Here is a 12,614-nt window from a genome sequence, read left to right on the forward strand (position 1 = left end):
CCTGGGCCACAGCCCCTGTGTGAGCAGGCAGGGCAGGCAGGGCCACCTCCACCAGCCCAGGGCTGCCCCAGCGCCAGCCACGCACGCAGAATGGCCCTGCCCCCGCGTGTCTCTGCCACGAGGCACTGAAGGACACCCTGCCCTGTGCGTGCTGATGGTGGGACTGATGCTTCTCATCTCCTTCCCTCAGTATTTGCCCTGGTGAGGCTCCTACCCTCACCGCCCATCTTGGTTGCACCAGGTTCTGCGGGACAGAGGATTCCTCTACTGGTACTGCCATCTCCAATTCCCTGGCAGAGGAAATGGCTGGGGAAGCTCGTCAGCCAAAGCCTGTTGCAGCTGAACTTGGAAGAGGCCTTCCATCTCCACGCATTTTCACCTAAGATGTTGCACTCCTTCCTACCAGTGGCTGCTCTCCCCAGAGGTGTTTTGTATTCACTCATTTCTTCACTCAGTGTGTGTACCCGGAGATCATCCCACATTGAACACAAAAAAAAAAAAAAGGGTTAAGGGTATGGGCTCTCCTTCTTGCCTACACCTGCCCCCAGTCCCAATTCCTCCTCTTTCTTATTCCGAATGAATCAACTTAAACAACTGACCTTTCACCACAACTTCTTTGAGAGGTGGTGCTTGTCATAAATGAGAAATCCTAACAGCTGGAAAAGCAATTTCTGGTCTTACTAGAGCGGATGCCCAGTGAGATGCGTGATATCAAATCTCCATACAATGCTCTTCATTGCAAGCCCATTACCAAAGCCCTCAGGCAGCCCATTTTCCCCCATCCTTTACCCTCCGTCCCTTGAGATCACCTCAAGCCTTTCAAGCGGTGTTATCTCCCCCTCCAAATCCTCAAACACCAGTAGTTTCATCTCTGACTTTAATGGGAACCATTAAATCAAAGGGAACACAGATTCTGTGAGCAGGCTGGTATCGCGTGCAGCGATATCGGCGTACCTCGGTATCAGAGCTGCTGACACACCTCAGAGAGGCAGGACTAGAAAACAAACTGTGGAAGCACACTGGGGCTGGCAGCTCCGGTGAACAACCATGGGGTGGGAGGTGCTGGAGTGTCACACTGCAGTCTCACACATGTGCTTCACGTGCTCCTGAGTGTACGTGTCTGCAGGCAGACATCTCAGTGAGTGCTAAAAGAGTGTTTCTCTGGTCAGAAAGCTGCGTGAGCAAACGGTCCTTTGGAGGGGCTTCGGGATCAAAAACAGCCTGTTGTTCCCTAGAGTTCGGGGGTCTGAGTGGGAGCCAGAGGGGCTCGTCCTTTGCAGAGAGAGTGGGGAGAACTCCGGAGCAGGTTTCCAGAAGCTGCAGAAGGCAAGTGGAGGGAGAGAGAGAGAGGGAGAAAGAGAGTAACATTACCACAGGAATAAATCTTATTTCCAAACTTTTCCAGGACATAAATCTCATGGGTCCCACTGTTACCCATCCTTCTCCCCTCCCCTGCTAAATTAGCATTCAAAACTATGTAATTCTTCAACATGTGATAAATCAGAAAATTGGATTATACACCCATCCTGAGACAGCAAAACCAAACCCCTCCAAAGCACCTTCTGTGATATTGGTGAAACAAAGCCCACAGCTCCTTTGATTTTGCTCTCAAAGCAGGTGTAAAATTATTCCTACTAGCTTAGATACCAAGCTACAGGCCATCAAGCATTCATCCACCCATCCACCTCACACACCAAACAGAAAGCCAGGCCCGAGACGTAACTGTACACAACTAGGTAGTGACAGCTCCACATCTTGCAAGCACTTCATAGCAACAAACTAGAAAAAAATGTGATATAGAAAGGGGAAAAAGTGGGTGGATTTTGGTTGTTTCAATTTTGATGCAAGGAATAAAGCTTAGTTTGCTACGGAGCACTGAGCTTTACAGCAGTAAAAGGTTTTGAACAGAACCTTTGAACATGCCTCTTCTAAAGAGACAGCCTGTAAGTTATTGAAATATCTTTCCTCCTCAGATAAAGAATGTGCTGATCAGTGGGATATCACAGTCCGTCTTGCTTGTAAGGAGACTAGAAACTCTTTCAAGGAACTAGATGATAAGAATAGTAGGCCAATATATCACCCAGGAATACTTTCTTCTGCGTGATCTTTGCAGCACTTTGGACATTCAACAATTGCCCTCCTGCACTGTGGTATTGCAAGGTGGCCACTGTAGTGACAGAAAATGAAAAGGAACAGGGTCCATAGAAGCACGTCAGCACAGGGAATTTAGAGAGCTGGAAGGTGATTACCCAGGTTGGAAGTTTCTGGGGAAGTAGATGAGAGCACAGACTGGGGGAAAGCCCCAGGGTAGCTCTGACCTCCGGGACCACAGCTATCGCTTACTTCAAACAATGACACTGCAGGGAATATCCCTGTTTGTTATGGATGTTTTCACCACCTCCAAGGGAGAAGTGATGAACGTGCTTTTCCCTGGGCCACGGCAGCCCTGCTCAGATCATCCGCTGAGCTGTGACAAGTGCCTGGCTAGGAGCAAAAATTGCAGCCCCTCCGTATCACTAATTGTTGTGGTTAGGCCCCCAAGTTTCTGTGGAATACTGTCCAGATGTGACAAATGATGTTGTGCTGCTGGGTTGTGATGGGATTAGAATACCCAAGTGGTGAGCAGAGTAACAAGGAAGCACTTGTTCCACTGTTAGGCACACACTAGAGTTTGTGTTTCCTTCTCTAATTACTTTAGCGATTAAAATACCACAGTGGCTATTGTCTCCAGACTGACAGTCAGGGATGATCATCCTCCTCTCCCACCCCAAATACCCGCCTCTGAAGCACTGGTGCTTTTATTGCAGGTCTCTACTGCAAGTATCAGCACACCTTGATACTCCCTCATTCACAAGATCTAGAAAGACAAAACCTTCCACCTTCCAACACGTTTTAAAAGGATTGTGCGAAAGAAGGAACGGCTTTGTGCTGTGTTGCACAAGCTCTCCCCAACACACATATACACACACACCTCTTGTATGTTCACAGTATTGACTCATTACCGAGAAAGGGGGTAGAAAAGATTCAAAAAAAGCTACATTGTTCCTTACATCCTTTCTTTTTAACTTGCATTTGAAATTCTGATTTTATCGAGCTTGATCAACTAGGAGAATTCTGCCAGTGACCTCAGAATGGATATCTTTCTGCCGAGAAGACAACATACAAGCAAAGCATAGACAAAGTGACTCACCACAGTTACACTACCATCTGCATTCATTTTTGATTGCATGTATTCAACAGACATGCCTGACAGTTAGGGGGATGGCTGTCTCGTAAGTGACTCAGTGTTCCAACCTCTCCAAGTAAGGACTGAAAAAGCTGCAAATTCATATCTCTGGCAGTCTACCAGCAAAACCAGGGACTTGACATTCGTAAGACTTCTAAGCTAGAAAACAAATGAGGAGGGTTTTTTTACCTTTTTTCTCTGTGCCTCCTTTTTCTTTCAAAAAAAAAAAAAAAAGCAAACAAAACAAACAAAAAAACCCTAAGCAAAACTCTTGCTGACTTTTTATCTGATTCAAGCAAAACCAAATATACTTGTTACCTCCCTGGCCAATTTCTTCATATCCCAGAGTTTAAGTTTGGAGGCATGGAAGCAGTATAGGAACAGGCGTGTGACTCAACTCAAAGCAGAACTGTACAAAACAGGAAGATCTTCCAGTTCCACTCTTTTCAAAAGCTAAGAACAGCAACCTGATGAAACAGCACAAGAGGCCCCTTCCACCAGAGGTCCACTGTGGACAGCTTTTCTGCATGGAGCACCGAGGAAGGAGAGTCCCCTTGCCGTCACAGCAGTGAGGCTGCTGCACGAGCATTGCAGGGTAGGGAAGGTTACTGCAGACTTGTCAGCCTGTGCCAGGAGTCAGTGTCCCCTGCTTCACGTTCCCTGCCAGTGAGTCCACAGCCTGAGCATTTGCAGCCCAGAAACGGACCCAAGCAGGCGCGGGGAAGACCAGAATGCGACGGTGCACCGCGTTCAAGGATGCCTGCTGGAAAACTGCAGCCCAGCCCTGCCACTTCCTCCCTGCCACGCAGACCCAACTGGGACACGCGCAGTGGTCGCTTCCAGGACAGAAATCCCAGTCCCGGGCTTTTTGTCTGGTAGCTGTGTGACAGAAAGCAGCTATTACGGGGCGGCGACAGGAATGCACGCTTCGGGGTCTGCAGCTGGTGTGCAGCAGCTGGCGTGCAGCAGCTGGCTAAAAGCAGATCAGTGTGGAATTTCTCTCTTGGCCACTTGGATCTGAATTTCAGGCACGAGCCACCCTTCTATTTCTGTTCACGTCCGTTGCTCCTCTGCCCCAACATCCACCAGGCTTGGGAGTTTTTCCCTTGCAGAGTAAGGAGCTGGCGTTTTGGAAGAAAGCATCTCATTCCCACTCACCAGAAAGCAGATTTTGAGGCACATTTAAAGCACGTTTAGTCTGTCAGTCCACCCAGGGTGTTTGGAGGCAAGAGCTATACCACACAGGCCTGTCTTCTCAATACCTTACTGAATCTGGCTGAGAGAAAGCTCAGTAGAAACAAGGAGGACAGAGCAAATGTGGGGATGAGCTGTGGTGGGCGGGGGGACGAATGACTCTGAGCTCCCTCCCCCTGTCCAGACTGAGCACTCGCAGGGTGTACAGCAACTCCTCACCATCAGTCTGCTATAAACCCTGGAGCTGTTTCTACCCCTGTCGGCATCTCCTGGATTGTCTGATCTCTCAGACATCTTCCTCAGCTCAATACTGGGCTATCTCCAGGCTCAGCTCTACCTCATGGCGAGCCAGGCTGAGCCCTGTGGGGTCTCTGCAGGCACTTGTGTACCACCCACCGGCCTGGACACTGTTTCAGTTTCTCTGCCTTTCCTGAGGGATGGAGGGAGGACAGGGCAGGGAAGAGCTTCCAAGGGCCAAGTTACCAGACCTTCCACCCCACGGTGCAGCTGGCGCCTGGAGTCAAGCCTCCACCCTGATGCTTTTCCTTAAGAAAAATCACACAGCTTGAACCCACCTCCTGGGATTCCTTAGGGCAGCAGGCAAAAAAAAAACGCTGTGGAGGAGCAAACCCCTGGCAAAGGAGGGCAAGAGGCTGGGGGGGCCACCGCTCTGCCTGGGCAGTGGCATCACGGGAAGGACTTGCTTCCGCAAGCGGGTACTTACGCGGGGGTCCCACACAGGGTGAGGCGTGCCCGTGCCAGGAATGCCCTCACTTCATATACTCCCCTTCGCTCACATAGTCCATAAAAGACCCCGGCAACTCAGCAAAATCTTCCAAGACAAGACTGGTGGAGTCCTCACCCAGCAGGTCACTGTCGGGCCGGGATGCTCGGGGGCGCGGAGCTGGCGGCGGCTGCGGAGGGGGCTCAGAGGCACCGGCCTGGCCGGAGGCAGGTGGTGGCTCCTCGCAGTCCTCCGACTCCCCCTCAGAGGAGGCTGGCCCAAGGACGTGGTAGAGGCTGGGCAAGCGGATGTCGAAGCGAAGGCCAAATTTGGCAAAGAGCTTCTCATTGAGGGAGTAGAGCTTCTCCGAGATGTCGTAGCCCAGGTGGGAGGAAAAGAGCCGGGCAATGTAGCGGTCCTTCCTCAGGAGGAGATACAGCTTCTTCCTGGGCCAGGTGATGAAGCTGCAGTCGGTCTCCGCTGTCAACGTGACCTGTGGGGCAGGGAGGGAGTGGAGTAAGCCCCACCACCTGGGCAGGAGCCACCTGCCGCGGAGCTGCATGCTTCTCTCCAGCGAAGGCCCCCAGCCCTTTTGATGCCTGCTCTCCTTAGAGACAGCAAGGGATGGTCAGCCAGATCCTCCAAGCTGAGCAACCAGATAAATCCTTACCCACCTCTGTTTCCACTCCCCAAGGAGCTGGAGATCAGGTTTTCCAGTGGCATGCGCTCTCTTAACCTAGCCACATGGCCGGCTATGTTTCACCCTCTCGCTTTCAGATGATGCTCCCTGTTGACACCTGAGCAATATAGCTGAAATGAGCAGGGCAGCACAGGTGTCCTTATCCCTCTACAGAAACATTACAGAGAGGGGCCTTTCTGCATGCCCGGCCAGTCCAGGTTGCTCATGTGTAGTCCTGAAGCAGGCTACCGGCCCATCCTGCTGCCTCCTTGCACAGCCGCTGCTCTGAGAAGGCCCTGGGTGCAGGGAGGGCCACCTAAAAGGCTTGCCTGGCCACCTGGGAGGCTTGCCTGGCCACCCTGTGCTAGAGGGACACCCTGTCTCGCCAGCTCTGCTGGGCGCTGTAGGGCTGAATGGCCTTGAAGTACATGTGGTACAGATCAGTGAGAGAGGAAATAAAAGGGTTTTACTGTGTTTGTGTAGGCAGGGAACACACTTGAGGTTTTATTGGGTTGATTTTAGGGAATTTTTTGTTTTGCTTTAAGTTTTGCCAATGCAAACAGAGCCATTTTTCCCCCTAGCCGTAAGACCAGACTATTAATAATAAAACCCATTATATAATGCATGGGTGTATATTATAATATATAAATATAATAATAATAAAAATAATAAAATGTAAGAAACACTGGAAGGGTCAAACTGCCTTGGGCCAAAGAAGAACACCCGAGCACAATGGAGACACCAGCATGTGAACAAGTGCTGGAGCCAAAATATCCTGGGGGCTCCCTTTCATTCTCTATCCAGGGGTCTCCTTGGCCAGCCACCATGGCAGAGGGCCACTGGGAAGCTGAAAATGGCTTGGCTGCATGTGTATGTCCTTGAGTTTGATATTTAATGCCACTGCCATGCAAGCAGCTGCCTTATGAAAAAAAATATAGGGGATAAAACCTGAGAACTTTCCCAGGCCAAGGTGAGCAAGAGGGAGAGTCACACAGAAACTGAAATGACCAGAATCTCATTTTTCTAACCAACTTCTGGCACAGCGATTGAAAGCCTCCGCTTCTCATGAGGGATTAAGTGAGATGTAATAAGAAAACCTGCCTGCTAACCAGGGCAGATTTCACTCATGAATCGCCTCCAACACAAGTGTTCCGGCATTGGCAGAGCCCCTAATTCAGCCTTCTGGGGAAAAGTGCCAACCCTGAAACCCAACTCCTCCAGGCACTGGGAGCCAGCAGTCCTGCGGGAAGACAACACAGCCAACGCAGAAAGCTCAGGAAAACTGGCTCTCCTTGTAGACTGAGTCACGCTTCTGCCATTTCTCAGTGGGCTCAGGATTGAAACTGCTCAATCCAGAGGGTAAAACTTAGGCAAGAAAAACCTTCCATGCCCTCTTCCAGCAAAGTCCCAGAGTCAAACGTGCACTTTTTCAACCAAACGATTTTGATGCTAGGAATAAGGTTGAGACATGCCACAGAGTTTTATTAAATACTCAGGTAAGAGGGACTAGTGGGTTAAACAGCTGCCAAAGGCAGCACATCACCGTGGTTAGGCACAGCCATCGAGCACAGTCTCCTGCCAGGAACATGGACTGGTCACGTCTTACCTGCTGAAGGCTGCTACTTCTTCATGCTCCTCAGTAAGCAGATGTGGGGTTTAGGAATTTCCAGCACATGGCTGCAGCCTTTCCCCACCTAAGACTCTACATCCCCACTCCGGTGCCAGGCACAGCTGACCTCCCTGACCAGCCCTGCCTTGCAGAGCAGGAGAGGGGCCAAGGGTACGGTGCTGGCCGGACTGGTGCAGCCTGGCACCAGCTTGCTCCTGAGCCGTCTCACGCACCACAGATAAAGACAGCCAAAAGGTCTGGGAACATTAAGTTCCACAGAAATTCGCTCAGAAAATGCTGCAGATGTCTTTGCGGGTTGCATGCCATCCAGATGGCCCTTTCCCTGCCAGAAGCATCAGGCAGCCATCGTTCTCTCTGCTCAACTCTTAGGCAAATACAGTCCAGGAGCTAGCAGCAGTCTGCTGCCGGATTGAGACCCTGGGCAAAACACGAGATACCCTCACCCCCGGTACAACCACGCTGCTGTTGTGCTCTCTACCCCATTATCTTGGCCTGACATCCCTATTTCTGCTCACGAGCTGTAGCCCTGTGCCGCAGTCACGCAGTCAGCTGTCTCCTGCAACTGTTCCTCCTGCAAGACCATAACCACTGGCGATGGCATAGTTTTCAGGAGCGACCACCATGACCCTTTCACACACACGGGCCAAATTCAGACCCGAGGAAAGCGGATTAGGAGAGCTGCTCTGATTTAACCAAGCCTGAACGTGGCTGCCCTCAAGACTGTCCCACACTCCCAAGGGATTAGCAAAATCCCGCCTCATATGCCCTAACTGACATATTCTAGACTGATATCCTGACAGGGATCAGCCTGTCCAGGGATGCGAGTTAAAGATGTGGATTTAAGTAATCTCCAGAAGGAAAACCAAACACATGCTGTGGGGTGCTGACAGCAAGAGCAAAACCCTTTCAGTTGCTGCACGTAAGAATTGGTCTGGCCTCTCGGCAAGGGATTCTTCTGCTCAGAAAGAACCATATTCGGGTGTGAATCATCCTTTCTGCTTCTCCACCCCAAACACATCACCCTCAGAAACTTCTGTGAGGAACAAGATATTTATGGATTTACATCGCTGCTGCATATTGTCATGGCTGCCATCCTGATGCTGGAACTATGCACCCTGATAGCAGTGTGCAGGGCAAATACATCAGTACAGGTACTAGGGAACGCTGTAATGGAAGAGAGCCAGCAACCTGATACCTCATCTCCCTGCTAAACTGGAAGGAGCACAACGCTCCACCCTCCCTTCTATCAGCTGAGAGTAGGAGCACGCCCTGAGGTCTTCAGATGAAGGTAGAAAAAAAGATAACACAGCTGGCCGCACCATCCTGTGCTGGCTAAACCCCGAGGAAGGGAGGGAAAGTGTTCCTGGTTAGCTCTGAATGGCATAATGTCCCTTTCTCAAATGTGCAACAAAGCAGCAAGGAGCAAAGCTGGGCGGCTGCGGGGACCGTGCGGGGTTACCTGGAAAGTTCCTTCCTCAGAGGGTCGCAGGGATTCCCATTCTGGAGAGTCCAGGAACTGGTATGGAAAGACATAGTGAAGGAATTGTCCGTCCTGGCTCACTCGGACCCTGCAGAGAGGACAAGTGAGGTGCATGGGCTTAGGCCACAAAACAGATGCCACACGAACCTGATCAGCTCACACAGCACACAGGCAGCCGGTCCCACCAGGGAGGAAAGGTCTTCTCATCTCATGCATGTCTCACACCCTCTCTGGGATGGCTGTAGATGCTCCAGTCTATGGGGCTGTCCCTCCTTTCTCTGTGGGAAATTATATTTTCTGCCATATCCCCATATTCCGTCTGTTTTCTGTTTCCTGCTACAAAGCCAGAGCTCACAGGTGCAATGCTTGGTTCTAAACCAGGACTTCTCAGCCCGCAAGTCTGCTGCTGCTTTTCAGGTACTTCGAAGCCAGGCTGTGACTCTTTCTACTCGTGTCTTTTTCCTGTCCCCAAGGTTGCATGAAGGCATTCCCTGCTTTGATGCTGGGAAGCTGTTACATCCAGAACCCCCCCAAAATCACATTGGCCATCGCTCCTGACACATTGCGCTGCGAGCTCATAGTTTGCTGCACATCACCCTTCCACTTCTCTTGGCCTCCCAAGTATCCCTTTCCCCTACTTTTGCTACGACTGCCTACCAACGTCAAGGTCGAACTCGCACCCAGATCCGCTGCACAGGCCTGGGCAATGGCAGGGCACTCTGGAGCTCTATTCATAGCTCTCCACCACCAGATCGGGGGCCTCTTGTCTCCCTGTTGCCATGTTCCCCCCATCGTACGTTGCTCAAAGGCAGTTCTTGCTTTCAGGAGTTACAAGGCTCAGTTCACTGTTGGCTTCCAGTCAGTTGGAACTGCTGCCTGGAAGGGTCAGGGATTGCAAGGCAGGTTTCCTGAGCCAGGCACATTCTGCATTTCCAAGCCCCTCTTGTCTTGCTGTTGTCCGGTTTAAGGGGGGCACCATAATAGTAACAATGTTCTGCTGGGTCAGCAAGGACCTCACAAGGCGATAGAATGGTAGCAGGAAATGCAAATCCAATCCCATCTCCATAGAGCGTCCTACACGGGCCAAGATGCGTACTTCCCACTGCAAAGGAGAACAGAACAACTCCCCCACCAGCACTGGCTTAGTGTCTGTTGCAACACTTTTGTGCCCACTGAGCAGCATCAGATTATCCAGTGCAGGGCAAGACAGCACAGACTCTTCCCCGCTAACGTTATTTGCAGACACGGTAAACTTCAGAGCAAGCTGCTCAGCACGGACATTTGGGAAAGGGAAAGACACCTAACGGAAACACACATACCCAATTTCCTCACAGTGCTTTGTCATTCAGCACTGGTCAGTGGTTCCAGGATGCTGTTAACACATCCTAGAAGAGGAACAAACACCACAAAAAAGGAAGGACAGCCCTTCCTCTTTACACACCCCCTCTCACCAGAGAGGATGGACCACTGCAGTAAAGCACGAGCCCCAGGTGATTCTGGGTCTGTCCTCTCAAAGGGAAATTTTTGTGAGATACACTTCCTACAGCTCAGCACTGCTCCCATTTACAGATCTCCTTCCTTTCCCACTCTCTTGACATTAGCGTCAAGTGCCTGGCAGCAGCTGGGAAGCCAACATCATTGCTTTTTGCATGCATTTGGATTTTGCAAATTATTAAGGAATACACTCAAAAAGACGCGCCACAGGATCTCAGGTGAACATATGCTAATATTTCATCAGCACAGTTCACTCAATAACCTAATCCCCAGTGCAACTATTTAGAGGTCCCTGAGATCCTCCTTGGTGGTCCAGAGCAAGGAACATCATGAATGCATGACAGCACAGGGAAAGAAAGAGATCTAATGAGGCAGGATCCACCACAGGAGAACGCCTGCTCTTTTGATGAAATGACCCTCAAAGTGAAAAATCTCAGAGCCCTGCGGGTCGAGGTGTTGGGAACAGGGGTGGAACATCTCCCTGAACACCGCTGGACTGGGGAAGAAGGTGAACTGAGGACTCTGCATACTCGGTGCATGGCCATTCACATCCCAGAGGTGCGTCTGGTCCCCCTAGAGACCACAGGTCCAGACACGCTGCCTTCCTGCCTCGAGAAACACTCTCTCACGGCCAGTCTGCTCCCATCAGAAATAAGATCACTTTAAGATGACAGAGAAGTTGGTAAGGATTCCCCATCAGTATCACGGGCAAGGCTGAGCTGGCCGCTTCGCTGTGCGTAGCTTGATTCTGCAAACCATTCCCTGTAATATTCTGTTTTAGAAAAAACAAAACAAAAAACAACCCCCAAAAGCAAATTGCCCCCTCTCCAACAAACAGATGCTGATCTCAAAGCCCTTTCAGAGAAAGGAAACAGTCCTCACCCCAGTTTCTACAGAGGGTGAAAATACAACAATAAGCCACAGTGCTTCGCTGTCAGACTTAGTTCAGAAACAGGAGAGCCTTTACCTGCCAGACAGCAGCAGCGAGAGGCGGTCAATGGGCGTCTTGCCCTCCACTGCGTAATTCTGGTCTCTGACTAGAGACTGAACTTGCTCTTCGCAGCACTTCACAATTTCTTTGTAGACTTCCAGGGGCACCTGCAAGGGCAGGTACATGGTCTTGTAGAGGAGGTCAAACTCTTCCGGGATGGTGTCTCTGCGGAGCCGGTAAGCCAGGTGAGCCAGCTGAAGCAAGCAGGCAAGGACGAGCAGCATGTTCCAGACGAAGATATCCAGCCCGCAGGCGCTCAGCCAGCCCCACAGAGCATAGCAGAAGTAGCCTAGGGCCAGGAGGCCAAAGATATAGAGGGACCCAAAGATGCCACTTCCCCCCATGTAACCCAGGAGGACGATGCAGCTGGCCAGCTGGTAGGCTGCTCCCTCCATAATCTCCTTCCAGGCATCACACACCGGAGGCTGGAGAACAGCCTGGTCCCAAGAGAGGCTTCTTGCACTCATCCTTTCCCACTCCCCACCCTCCCCGGCCTTCCTGCGCTCAAAATGAATTGTCATACACAAAGGGTGCTGCAGAAGTCTGAAACCAGAGCTGCTGGGTAGCTGTTGTTCCTCCTCCTCCTCTTGAGTGCCGGCAGGTCCCACAGCAATGCGCTTCAGAGCGACATGTTAAAGTGCCACCGAACGCTTTTTGCACCCGAAAAATCCCAGAAGGGCTCGTTTCTCCTCTTTGTGGCTCACAAACCAGCGGCTGGCCCCCTCCTTAGCCACACGGGTGACAAAAGGAGCTGGCAACTAGGAGGCCAAAAGAGCTCAGTCAGAGAAAGAGTGGAGGCCATTAGCTGTAAAACTTGCAGACAGGACAGAGATCTCGCTGCGCCGCGTCTCTCGCCTGCCTTCCAGCAAATGGAAATAGCGACCGTGAGAGAGCAGCGGAGGGAGCTGGTGTTGAGTGTGGAATGTGTATCACTTGGCAGCAGAAAGGAGAGAGACCCCAAATGGATAACCATGTTTGGAATTGAAATCCAAGGAGCAAAAGCGGCGAGGAGAACAGAGAGCAAGCATGCACCCGCTACTTAACATAACTCAGGCGCCCAGATAAGCCCAGCGCAGCGCGAGCTGGGGAAAGGAGAGGGGAAAACAACCAGCTTATCGCGGCAAGCTCCAGCCACATGCAGGGCTCTGCACCGCTCTGCGCTCCTGCCAGAGTGACTTTCACCCAGAACAAAAAAA

General features: G+C 51.2%; 1 protein-coding gene across 2 annotated transcripts; it reads right to left on the reverse strand.

Annotated features, from left to right (window-relative positions):
- Positions 1-1,142: 1,142 nt before the first annotated feature.
- POPDC2 (popeye domain containing 2) lies at positions 1,143-12,258 on the reverse strand. 2 transcript variants are annotated; one of them, XM_033000988.2, is made up of 4 exons: positions 11,395-12,258; positions 8,913-9,021; positions 5,283-5,637; positions 1,143-1,317 (listed from the first exon to the last, which is right to left on the reverse strand). In XM_033000988.2, the coding sequence occupies exons 1-4, from the start codon at positions 11,937-11,939 to the stop codon at positions 1,232-1,234; spliced, it is 1,095 nt and encodes a 364-aa protein (XP_032856879.2). In that variant the 5' UTR covers positions 11,940-12,258; the 3' UTR covers positions 1,143-1,231. The 2 variants fall into 2 exon arrangements, with proteins under 2 accessions (XP_032856879.2, XP_032856864.1); XM_033000973.2 differs by having other exon boundaries at positions 1,205-1,317; positions 5,145-5,637.
- Positions 12,259-12,614: the final 356 nt, after the last annotated feature.

This window comes from Tyto alba, unplaced genomic scaffold (genome assembly GCF_018691265.1).
Source record: "Tyto alba isolate M040663 unplaced genomic scaffold, T.alba_DEE_v4.0 Super-Scaffold_14, whole genome shotgun sequence".
Classification (NCBI taxonomy): domain Eukaryota; kingdom Metazoa; phylum Chordata; class Aves; order Strigiformes; family Tytonidae; genus Tyto; species Tyto alba.

Coding starts and splice junctions, on each gene's coding strand:
- POPDC2 (XM_033000973.2), bottom strand. CDS start 11,939: ATGACAATTCATTTTGAGCGCAGGAAGGCCGGGGAGGGTGGGGAGTGG. Junction 9,022..11,394: donor TCGCTGCTGCTGTCTGGCAG/GTAAAGGCTCTC, acceptor TCCTCTCTGCAG/GGTCCGAGTGAGCCAGGACG. Junction 5,638..8,912: donor CTGAGGAAGGAACTTTCCAG/GTAACCCCGCAC, acceptor CCTGCCCCACAG/GTCACGTTGACAGCGGAGAC.